Source organism: Geotrypetes seraphini, chromosome 5 (assembly GCF_902459505.1).
Source record: "Geotrypetes seraphini chromosome 5, aGeoSer1.1, whole genome shotgun sequence".
NCBI classification, from domain to species: Eukaryota; Metazoa; Chordata; class Amphibia; order Gymnophiona; family Dermophiidae; genus Geotrypetes; species Geotrypetes seraphini.
In genome coordinates this window covers 259,144,413-259,157,313 of record NC_047088.1, presented here as the reverse complement: position 1 = coordinate 259,157,313, position 12,901 = coordinate 259,144,413, and the positions used below count along the sequence as shown (strand labels likewise).

The following is a 12,901-nucleotide window of genomic DNA, read 5'->3' as shown; positions in this document are numbered from 1 at the left end:
GATGATGAGGCACTCACCGAAATCGGGGCGGAGCGCTTGCGGGGTCGGCACGAGGCCGGCAAGGTCGGTGTCGCCACCGTGGTTGGAGGGCGCTCGAGGGAAGAGGAAGGCTTCTTAGCCGGCTTACCTGGCGCCAGAGACGCCGATGCGGGGTCGGGCGGTGTCGAAGTAGACGGTGCCGATTTCTGTGGTACCGCTGTCGATGTCGAGGAGTCCATCGCCGACCCGGTGCCGAACAAAAGAGTTTGTTGAATTTTTCGGTTTTTAAGTGTTCTCTTTTTAAGAGTGGCACAGCGGGTGCAGGAGTCCGCCCGATGCTCCGGACCCAAACACTGCAAACACCAATTGTGTGGGTCAGTGAGGGAGATCGGGCGTGCACACCGCTGGCACTTTTTAAAACCGACCTGCGGGGGCATGAAGGGGAAAACAGCCTCCGCAAAATCGAACCCCGAGGCCTGTATAATGGCAACAGGCCCCGCCGGGGCAAAATCGAAAAAAGGGGAAAAAAAGCAAAGTTTTTTTTTTTTTTTTTTTTACAAATCAAAGGAAAAAGAAACCCGAAGGCAAAAGAAGAAAAAATAGGGAAAAAAACGCGAGCGGGAAGGCAAAAAAGTGGTTTCAACGGCCGTTGAAAAAACACACGCGTCTTCTTCACTCCGCGGAAACGAAGAAACTGGGGACCACGCACTCCTCCGTCGGGCGGGAAGGCGCACGCGCGGTGCGGCCAACTAGAAACTTCTAGTTAAAAAGGTCCGTACCGAGGGCTCCGTCAGTGATGTCACCCATGCGTTAAGAATATGCTGCCTGCTTGTCCTGGGATAACAGGCTGCTCTATGGGGTAAAGACCTAGAACAACTCCTATTGCCCACCACTTATGAGATATTCAGGAAACGCCTCAAAACCCACCTATTCCCGAAAGACCTAGACAGCTGACCCACTTCCCTCTTTCCCCTCTCTTGCCCTTTCTCCCAATTGTTCCCCACATCCCTTAAGTTAATTCAACTTGTACATCAACTCAACTTGTACCCCACTAATCTTTTGTAAACCGCATAGAACTTAACGGTATTGCGGTATATAAACTGTTATTATTATTATTATTATTAGAGATATTGGCATGACTGAAGGAATGGGATTCATTGTTTGGGGTGAACTGATACCAATAAAGAAGGAAACTAATATTTTGGGAATCTGTTTAGATATGTCATAAATATGGGGCAACAAGTTTTGAACGTTGTTCGAAAAGGTTATGCGCAGCTTTGTCTGCTTTACAGATTGAAACCTCTTCTTACAATGTATGATTTTAGGACAGTGGTACAATCATTGCTTTTGAGTAGATTAGATTACTGTAATGCACTGTATTTGGGATTACCTAAGGTAAAATTGAAAGCCCTACAGATACTGATGAATTCTGCGGCCAGAATGATTAGTGGGATATCGAGAACATCTCATATTACTCCTGTATTAAAAAGACTGCACTGGTTGCCGATTGAACAAAATATTTTTTTTTTCCAATTCTTTATTCATTTTTTCATCTTACATCAAGTGTACAATATTACATCAATTAAATCGTACACATCACTTGAAATTATTTTCTATTATCATCTTAAATACATAAATTAAGCCCCTCCCCCACCCTCCCTTTCCACAAATATTGTAAATCAAGCATATCATACATGTGTTATATTCAAAAATATTGATTAAACCAATAATATAACTATATATCCCCCCTTTCCCATTATTATAATTATACTTTTAGTGTAAAAAGGTGTCTAATCATTACAATATGTTATCAATGGCCCCCAAATCTTTTTAAAATTATTATAATTCCCTTTTTGTATGGCAATTATTCTTTCCATTTTGTATATATGGCACAACGAATTCCACCAGAAGGTGTAATTAGGTCTGGTGTAATTTTTCCAATTTCTGGTGATATGTTGAATGGCAACTCCTGTCATTATTAGTAAAAGTTTATTATTGCTTGATGAAATTTGACTTTTTATTCTCATAGACATCCCAAATAGAATTGTATCATATGATAGAGCTACATGGTTTTCTAACAAACAATTAATTTGAGACCAAATTGATTTCCAAAAGGCCAAAATATATTAAATAATCCAGAGTTCCTGTTTCCAGATTACAGTGCCAGCATCTATTAGACTTAGAGCTATCCAACTTTTGTAATCTAACTGGGGTCCAAAATGCTCTATGTAACAAAAGAACCAAGTTTGTCTCATAGATGCAGACACTGTACATCTCATTCTCCAAGACCAAATTCATGGCCATTGAGATGCAGAAATTTGATGCTTAATCTCAATGCTCCAAATGTCTCTAAGACCAGTCTGTTTTTTTATTCATAAATCCAGATATCAATTTATACCACTTTGTGGCTTGGTGTCCCAAGAAATCCGCCTGAAAGCATAAGAATTCCAGACTATACTGATTGCTAAGATTTTTCCATTCAGGGAACCCCTCCTGAATAACCTGCTTCAACTGCAACCATTTAAAACGTTGTGATTTGTTTAGACCATATTTATGTTGCAACTGTGAAAAATCAAGCAGTTTACCATTTGAAATAACATCATTTAAAGTTCGTATACCTGCAATAATCCGATGCTTCCATACGATTTTAAAACCGCCAATTTGAATCTTGGAGTTTAGCCAAATAGATTGATTTGTTGATTTGTGTATTGGGTTAGGTGTTAAATTGCTGACATAACGTAATGTTTTCCATGTATCCATCATTATTCTATTCTCTTTATATATTCTAGGCATTTTTATACTGAGAACATGATATAGATGTAAAGGAAACATGAGTCGCCATTCCAAATACAGCCAATCTGGGATGTTTTCCATCAGCTCTGGGAGGACCCGATACATACCCTGTCGTAAAATATAGGCTTGATGATACCTATAAAAGTTTGGAAAATTTACCCCACCCTCCACAATTGATTTTTGTAAAGATACTAAGGCAATTCTAGGCATTTTACCCAGCCAAACAAATTTTGTAAGAATACTATTTAATTTTTTTAATAAAAGGACCCCCTGAAAAAAATTTCTACATTTTTATAAAGACCTATATTCTTCTGAGCCTTATGGAGATAGGGAAAAAGATGGTTTTGAATCTAATTATTGGACCAAAGGTTCCTGAACATATAAAAAGAAGTTTAGAGGAGCCTAAATCACTAAAAGAATTAGAAGCAGCATTGAAGTCTCTTAGAGTTGGATCCGCTCCAGGTGGTGATGGTTTTACAGTAGAGTTTTATAAATCATTTCAAAGTACCCTTTTACTCTATTTATTAAATTTATATCAGTTTCAACTGATTAAAGGTTGCACTACAGGTACTATGGCAGAATCATTAAGAATTGTTTTGCCAAAGCCAAACAAAGATCCCACTTTGGTTTTCAAACTACAGGCCTATCTCATTAATCAATGTTGATGGAAAACTTTTAGCTAAGATATTAGCTTTACGATTGGCTAAGGCTCTCCCTTTTATTATTGATTTGCACCAAACAGGATTTGTTGCTAAGAGACATTCTTCTAACAATAATAGATTGGCTTTTCATACTCTAAACTTAACAAAAAATATGACTGATCCGGCTTTCTTAATTTCTTTGGATGCGGAGAAGGCTTTTGATTGAGTTGAATGGACTTTCATGTATCAGGCATTAGAAATGGTTTGGTATAGGTTCAGGATTCATACAAATGATTCAGACGTTGTATAACTCCCCTGGTGCAAGATTATACATTAATAACAATTTATCAGAGCGTTTTAATTTGTTATTAGCCATTCAACAGGCAAAGGGGATACAGGGTATTCCTCGTGCAGATTGGGAATATAAAATCTCTGCTTATGCAGATGATATACTGCTTTATTTGAGGAATCCAGAAACTACCATTCCATGCTTGCTTGAATTGATAGAGAAATTTGGAAAGTTTTCAGGATATAAGATAAATTGGAGCAAGTCAGAAATTCTTCCACTTAATGTACATTGTACTAAAGGATTATTTGATTCATTCTCATTTGTATGGAAAGAAGATGGATTAAAATATTTAGGTATTAGAATAAAAAACACACTAGAAGACACAGTCAAGGAGAATGAAAAATTTTTATTAAAAAAAGTAACAGAAATGTGCGAGAAATGGAATCCTCTACATCTTTCTTGGTGGAGGAGAGTCCAAACGATTAAAATGATGATATTGCCTGTGGTTTGTTATCAAATGAGTATGATACCAGTTTTTTTTCAGGGGTCCTTTTATATAAAAGATTCATTTTAAAGTAGTATCTCTGGTGCATCAAACTTTAAATCGGAAGGTACCTTGTTGGTTTCAAGGTCTATGGGAGATATATAAACCTGCCGGTAGTATGAAATGCGTTTTAACCAAGAACAGGGAATATACTAATTCAACAAAAAGTCAGTTAAAAAGCTATGATTGTATAGAAGAGAACTGACTATAATATACACCAGCTATGAGAAAGTGACTGAACTTTGGAAATATGCTGATACCCCCCTCTTAGGGAAAGAGTTTACCATCCAGTCACTGCATATCCGATTTGAATAGTCACTCTGAGACCTGGTGATATTCTTTTTGTGCTTTTCCAAGTTTTCTTATGCTGCCAAAGTACACTGGTTATTCTAATATTCTTATTGCTGTAAATATCGCAGGAATGGAGGGGAAAAGGGGACATGTTAGTCCCCTATAAGTGTATTAACAGAGAAGAGCATGTTTACGATTGCAGGGATGTCCCTGTGGAATAAGCTATCTGGACAAATAAAGTTATGTGTTGAGCATTTGACTTTTAAGAAATTACTTAAGACAAAGTTATTTGTTGACGCCTATTTCTGACATGGTTTAATAGTTATTAATGTGAAACTGCTTTATTGGCTATTGCCATAAAGTTTTACTGATAGTATCGCCATGGGCGACATTTGATTTTATAGTTATATGTATGTTAATATTGAGTTTTTGTTCACTGTATTTGCGTTTTATATTTTATGTATGCCAATTTTGTAAACCACCGAGTTTTTGGCAGTATAAAAATGTTTTAATTAAATAAATAAACACGGCCCTGATTCTTTTGCTCGAATTGACAAGATGCAAGGAGCTTGTTCCAAGCACCAGAGGCTGTCCTGCAAGCCTGCTTTTCCACCTCTGACTATAGCCTGTTTTAAAGTCCCGAAATAAGCGTTTATCTCAGCAGAGCGAGAAAGCCTGCTATTTAGAAATGAATGTGCATGAGAAAGATTTGCATATAATGGAAGTGACAGGCATGCAAATCTGCTCTGTGCATATTCATTAGGGCTAGCCTGAAAACCCGATTGGCCTGGTGGTCCTCTAGGACAGGGTTGGGAACCACTGGTCTACACGATGCGAAAACAAGAAAATGCAGGATAATAAACCCATGCAGGAAACCAAAAAGCGAGGTGATGGGACACAGCAGTTGTGGAACCAAAGTTTATTAATCCCAGCATCTGATTGCGCAAAAGAGAGGACCTGATAAGGCTGCGTTTTGGCAACAATATGCCTGCATCGGGGGTCAAGATTATTTGTGTCAATCCCTAGACAAATTTAAAAGCAAACTCAAAACCTTCCTATTTCAGGATGCTTAGCAAAACACAAGATAAGATCCCTTCCATTAACGATGAACGAGAACCGCTTTTAAAAAGCGACTTCCCTTCCTTTCATATTCATCCCCTTCCCCTCCTTTTTTTTTTTTTTAATTCTTTATTCATTTTAAAACTGACAAACAAGTAATTAATATTAAAATATTACATTAGTAATAAAATATACAGCACTTGACATTCTTATACATATAATCCATTAAAGTAGAAATTATAACCCTTTCCCCCCACCCAACAATTCTTCAACAGAAATCCAATCATTAAATAAAAATATTAATCATCCAATTCCCCTCCCCAATAAAATACATGTATCCATCAGAAAGGAAAACGATGTTCATTCATTACAATAATTCTCTAATGGCCCCCAGATCTTTAATGGCCTCCTTACCTCCCTTTAAATTTTATTTAGACTTCGATACAATTTTGAATCTTACCCTTCCCCCAGTCCCTTTTGTATCAAATTTGTCTATGTCTTGTCCAATAACATAGGGGGTATTTTACCAAGGCGCGCTAAATGCTAACACGTCCATAGAATATAATGGGCATTAGCGTTTAGCGTGTGCTAAATCAGTTACTGCCCCTATGTTATTTACATATTGCCCCCTTTTATTTTTATCTTAAATTTTAGAATTATAAACCGACCGGATACTTGTCGACGGTCGGTATATCAAATAGTGAATAAACTTTGTAAACTTGGATAACACAGAAAAAAGTGGCCTTATAGTAATTCAGTGGCTCAATGAATTTCTTCAACCTTCTATGGCAACAGACTCAATTGAATAGCAAAGGAGGTGAATACTAGCGCTGTATCCAAGTGGGAAGGGAAAGCATGTGTGCAATTGTGCATGTGTGCATTTGTTTTACACATGTGCAGTTATAAAATTGCTCCCCTAGTTTGCGCTCTTGAGATGCTAAGAAACAAATAAAGCAGTGAGTGAGCAGCAAGATGATAGTAAAGACAGTTCCTCCAGTACTCAAAGTGATTTGCTCGGGCAGTGGTGCTTAATATCGCCTCCGACTGCCACCAACAGCAATGGTCAGGTCAGGGGATGTGTGTATGGGGATGGGCCCCTGTGAGGGGGAGGGGGGCTATGTAGTACATTGGGAGGATCGGGGGGGCCTATAGAACTTGTGGGGAGAGAGTAGGAGGGGAATCGGAGGGAAAGGGCAATTTTTTGAATTTTAAGCGGGCCCCTGCTGAATATCAACTGGGACCCTACATAAGCTCCGCTGGCAAAACAACTAAAAATTAGCCTTGGATATTCCCTGCTGGCGCCTGCATATGGCCCAGCACCAACTATCCAGGGATAACAGTCAGCATAAAAACATGCTGACCATCCCTGGCTGAATATCGGTCAAGATATGCCTGAATGCCGACTCTGGTGATCCCAAAAGACTATAGGACCTAAGCCCCACTCTCTTCTGCCCCAGCATGTGCCCACTATGGCTGGGACAATCCGGTCACATGATCCATGCAACAAGGAAAGAAAGCACTTACACTGCACATCGTACTTTGGCCTCTGCAGTCCTGTTGTAGAAGAGCAAAAGGGCTTCTTTTTCCTGTTGTTTCTGTAAGCAAGAGACAAGTGTAATGATTTATAAAGCAAGATTACAAGGCAAGTGACTGGTGCCCAGTGCCAAAGAGCTTTACAATCTTAATGACAAAAGGATTTCACTGAAGGGGACATAGAACACAGAGAAAAATGGAGACCATAAGGCTCATGCAGTCTGGCCAACTGCACTCCCTTCAAAGATCCTATGCACCTGTCCCAAGCTTTCCCAAACCCAGACACAAATCTTTGTTTCCACCAACTCCACCACAAGGTCGCTTCACAAATTCAGCAGAGACTGTGTCTGAATTCAAGAAAACCTGGGATAGGCACATGGGATATCAGAGAGGAAGAGATAATGGCTACTGCAGATGGGCCATTTGGCCTTTATCTGCCATCATGTTTCCATCCTTTCTGTGAAGAAGCATTTCCTTAGGTTACTTCCAAGTCTGCCCCCTTTTCCCCTCCATTCCATGCCCTCTCATTCCACAGCTTCCCTTCAAGTGACTGGACTGGGGTCATCCAGTGAGTGCCAGAGATCGGTTTGGAACCTGAATTCTAGGTGGGATTCTCAAGTTTTATAACTTTATTCTCCAAAGAGGCTCTGCAATGTGAACCAGACCCAAAATAACACACTATAAAAACGTCAGCGTTTCTGTATCAAACTTCCTCAGCATAACTAGAGTTTTACTGGCTGGTTAATGATGCTATCTTTCAACAAAGCCCAAGGAGCAACTCTAGGGGAAGATCACAGAAGAGTTAATTGCTACAACTGGGGAGTGATAAGGAAGGAATTGGAGATCTCTCCCTCGGATGGACTCCCGAAAGGGTTCCCCCAAGCTCACTCCGGCACCAGTCAAGGAGTACTACATAAATTCCAATAGCCCTACACTGACCAAGGGAAGACTGGCACAGCTTACCTACCATCTGCTGGAGACTGAGAATAGACTGGTTATACTGAGGGAAGCACAATTAGTATTAGAGCCAAAGGTTTTGTCTCGATCTCCACCTGCTGGTCATGGTGAGCTATTACCCATCAGTGAACTGTACTGGTCTGGAGAGATGCTAAAGAAGTGAGGTTTGCTCCTGTCTTTATTGCCCCCATTGGACCACTGGGGACTTAAGATAGACTGAAGGGGGGCATCCTGAGTAGGGAGGGGCTTGCCTCATTGGAGAGGGTAGGATGGAGAATTGGGGGAGCAGATGACATCTTCATCCCTTATGCAGGTCCCAGCCAATATTCATCTGTGGCCTGCGCTGGACACAAGAGAATATTTCAAACACCATCACCATTCTAAATATCACTTCATATGAAACAGATAAACCAGATGCTCTTCCTTATTGGTTCTACAAAGCCTGCTGAACCTACTCCTGTCATGATGTTGACAAGTTGACTCTAGGTTCACCATCACATGCCAGCAAGCAGAATGTAAATTGATCTTTGCATAGGTGAATACGGGAATTTGATAGTAGCAAGACAAGGGACTGAAGCCATAGATTCATACTCACATTTTTATACCCTTTGGCCATCTCCTTGGCTGATGCTGCCAGCGCTGCCCTGGTCTTGGCATTCATTCCCTCCATGGCCACTACCACCATTTTGCGCTGCTTGGCTGGGAGCTGGGATAGAACATCAGCCTTCAGTCGGCGGATCATCAGTGATTCTTCAAGCAAAAGCTTCAGCTCATTCAGGTTGTCAGATCCAGAGTAGTCCCAGCCCCAGGGCATCTGAATAACACCAGGAAGAAATGTATGTAATTCAGTTAAGCAGGAAAAAATTCAGAACCTACCTTTTTTCATTTTTATTTGTTTAATTCCTGAGGGATTATAATAGCTCAAACCTTTCAAAGCTGGGGGGCGTAGCTTAGCGCGCACACAAAATGGATGTGTGATCGCGGCGCTCCTCTTACCTAGGCAACGGTTGATAAAAAAAAGTTTTCCCCTTTAAGCTGATTTTGGCGAAAAATATCGGAAAGGAGAGCGGGAGAATGGCGAGCACCCGACAGAACAAAAGCGAAACTGGTGGGGCGGCGAAAAGGCAGAAGCAGGATCAAATTACCCCGAGTAAGGTTCCGCTTCCTGCTGAAGAGTCGGAGGAGTTAAGCAAAGCCGAAGTTATGGAGGAACTGAGGCAAATGAAACAAATGCTGAAAGAAAATGTGAGTAATATGGCAGAAATGAAGGAAGAAATACTGAATATCCACAGACAAATGGAAATAACTAACAAAAGAACAACAGAGTTAGAAGCTAAAATGGAGGGTTTAGAATGTGAAGGAAAAAGATGTAAAAATGACAGTTTGGAACTTATTCAATTGAAAAATCAGCTGGAAGATTATGAAAACCGAGGAAGAAGAAAGAATATAAAACTTTTTGGAATACAGGAAAATTTGGAAGGGAAAAATGCCATACAGTTTTTAGAAAATCTAATTCCTAAAATACTGCAGTTGGATTTCAAACAGCCTTTGGAAATAGAAAGGGAGCACAGGATTCCAATAAAAAAATATGGAAAATCAAGGGAGACCAAGACCATTAATATTCAAGATGTTAAGATACCAGCAAGCAATAGAAATTTTAAATGCTGCCAAGAAAGATAAAAATTTAAATTATAAAGGGTCCAAAATATGGTTTTTGCCTGATTTTGCTAAAAATACAGCAAACATTAGGAAGAAATGCCTTGATATGAGACCTCAATTAAAGGAAAAAGGATATAAATATGGATTATATTACCCAGCAAAAATGAGGGTATCTTGTGGGGATAAATCTTTGTATTTTGTAGACCCGGAAAAGCTAAAGACCTTTCTTTCAAAATCAGAACCTATGTCATTTTAGCACAATGGGTGTTGAAATGAAAAGAAAAATATTAAGACTGGTTTGGTGGATATTGAACAAAAAGTTTAATGTAAAGAACTATGAGACTTTGGAATGTCGAAGAAAGAAGAATATGAAATAAAGAACAGGAAATAAAATGGACAAGGGAAAAAGACAATAAAAGAATATAAAGAAGGAAAAGCAAGAAGGATGGACTGGAAAGTCATGAGACTGAACTTTAGGAGATTGAGGGATGGATGGCTGGAGTAAAGAGTGAACAGAAAGGAATAAAGAACTTGAATAATTAACAAAAGGAGAAAAGTGAAGAATGGACAAGATAATAAATAGATGGGAAGAAGAAGAAAGCAAAATGGATAGACTAAAAGGATATTAAATAAAATGACAATTGGCAGTCAAGAGACTTAAGAGAGGATGGATATAGCTAAGAAATAAATATGAAAGTTCATATGTTAAATTTATCAAAAAAAATGGATGAACCGGCTTTTACAGTTTCATTGGATGCAGAAAAAGCGTTTGATAGGGTAAAATGGAAAAGTAATGAATGAAAGGACAACAAAAAGAAAAATGTAGAATGGACTAATTATAGACAGAAAAGTTATATGACATTTAGATGCAAGTAAAGGAAAGGAAAATGAATAATATACAAGAAAGATACATAATATGAATTTATTGGAAATTGAAGGAGATGACTAAAAGATCAAATGTAAAGTTTGATTTTGTAATTTTATAGTTTTAAAAGGATTGGATTTTAATTGGAAAAGAGGAAATGTATTTTAAAAAAAAATTTATTATAAAATGAAAAATTTATTTTTCAGAATGAAATAAAAATGTTTATATATAAATAGAAGATAAAAATTATAAAATTGTAAACAATTTTTAAAGAAGTATATGAAGATATGGATATTTGTTTTTAGGTATTAAAAGGATGATAGGGGTTGTTGGATTAGAGTGTATGAGATATAGGAAAAATGATACTACTTTATTAAATATATGTTTATGATAGAATTTTGTTGTATGAAGTAAAATATTGAGGAAATGAATTTAAAGATTGGTGAGAAGATAAAGATGCATTAATGGAATGTTAGGAGTTAAATATGGTTATGTGACCAAAGGTTAAATAACAGATAGAGAAAGTAATTATTTTAAAATGGTTAAAAAAAAAAAAGATTTTATGATTAGAAGAGAGATATACTAAGATACATTGTGGAGGGTTAGTGAGTTTGTCTTAAGAAATGATAAAGGGGTTATTAATAAATATTGGTTGCCTGGGGGGGAGGGGGAAGTTGGGGTTGCTGTTCCAATGTGTGTCCTTAAGCAGTCATTATATTGGGGGGGAGGGGGGGAAAAAAGATGGGCTTTAAAGGTATTACTAGAATGATTAAGGAAAAGATTAATAAGGGATTGGGTATTTTAGGGGTAAAAATGTGTGTCATTGAGAGAAGTTCTTTAGATCTTAAATATGAAAGAAGGAAGGAAGAAGATTATGATGAGAAGTTTAAAATATATTATGTCTTTTAAGATATTTTCTATTAATGTTAATGGCCTGAATCATGTAATCAAAAGGAAAAAGGTATTAGCATTTTTAAAAAAGCAAAATGCGGATGTTTATTGTTTGCAGGAGACTCATCTGAATATAAAGGAATCACAGAAACTAATGGGTGGGTGGGTGAAGGAATGTTTTTTTGCTCCAGCAGCAGGTAAAAAAGTAGGGGTAGCAGTTCTTATAAATAAAAAGTGTATGGCCAATTTTAAGGTAGTAAATTCAGATCCACATGGAAGATGGTTACATATAGATATGAGTATGGGAAATAATACCCTGACGTTGTTCAATATATATGCCCCTAATTCGAATCAATCAGAATTTTTTAAAAAGTTGCAGAGTATGTTGTTACCACTGGCTGCTTCTAATTTAGTGGTGGCTGGAGATTTTAATGCTGTAATGGATCCATTATTGGATAAAAAACCAGGTAAAAGTATAAAATCTTTAGGTTTAGATAATTTGGCTCAATCATGTGATTTGAAGGATATATGGCGTATTCTTCATTTTAATGATCAGGAATTTTCATTTTGTTCACAGGTTCATAAATCATTTTCAAGAATAGATTATATTTTTATTTCATCACATAAGGTGCAACAAGTGATTAAGGCTTCCATAGATCCTATTATTATTTCGGATCATGCGGGATTATGGATAGAATTACAATTAGATCAATTAGAGAATAGAAGACCTCTTTGGAGATTTGATAATACATTACTTGTGGATGACAAATTTTTGGAAAATTTTAAAACACAAATTAGTGATTTCTTCCAAATAAATTTAGTGGAGGATACATCTATTGAAAATGTATGGGACGCATTTAAAGCGACTATGAGAGGTCATATTATATCTTATTCGGCTTTTGTTAGGAAACAGATTAAAATGCAGTATATAGAGTTAGAAAAAGAAATTAAAATATTAGAAACTAAATTGGTAAGTAAATGGGAACATGAGGTATTGCAAGCTCTTTTGAAAGCAAAAGGTAAATATAATGAATTAGCTTCAAAAATGATAAGAAGAGATTTGTTTTCCAAACAGACAATGTATTATGGAAATTCTAATAAGGTGGGAAGATTATTAGCAAATTATCTTAAAGCAAAAAAAAGAAGAACTAATATTAATGGGATAAAAGATGATAATGGTATAATAACAAATCAAACGGATATAATTTTAAAACAATTTCTACAATTTTATAAGGACCTGTATTCTTCCGAGCCTTATTTGGAGAGGCAAAAAGATGGTAAAAATTTTTTAGATTTAATTAATGGACCTAAGGTTCCTGATCATATAAAACCTATATCATTAAAAGAATTAGAAACAGCATTGAGATCTCTTAGAGTTGGATCCGCTCCAGGTGGTGATG

The 12,901-nt window shown here is 37.4% G+C and overlaps 1 protein-coding gene across 3 annotated transcripts in view; it reads right to left on the bottom strand.

Moving 5' to 3' along the window:
- SMARCAL1 (SWI/SNF related, matrix associated, actin dependent regulator of chromatin, subfamily a like 1) overlaps nt 1–12,901 on the bottom strand; it is a 128,808-nt gene that overhangs the window by 19,748 nt on the left and 96,159 nt on the right. For all 3 annotated transcript variants that reach the window (XM_033946643.1, XM_033946646.1, XM_033946644.1), the window contains 2 exons: nt 8,682–8,900; nt 7,121–7,191 (listed from right to left, as the gene is read on the bottom strand). In XM_033946643.1, the coding sequence (XP_033802534.1) occupies nt 7,121–7,191; nt 8,682–8,900 (290 nt within the window). The remainder of the gene's footprint in view (nt 1–7,120; nt 7,192–8,681; nt 8,901–12,901) is intronic.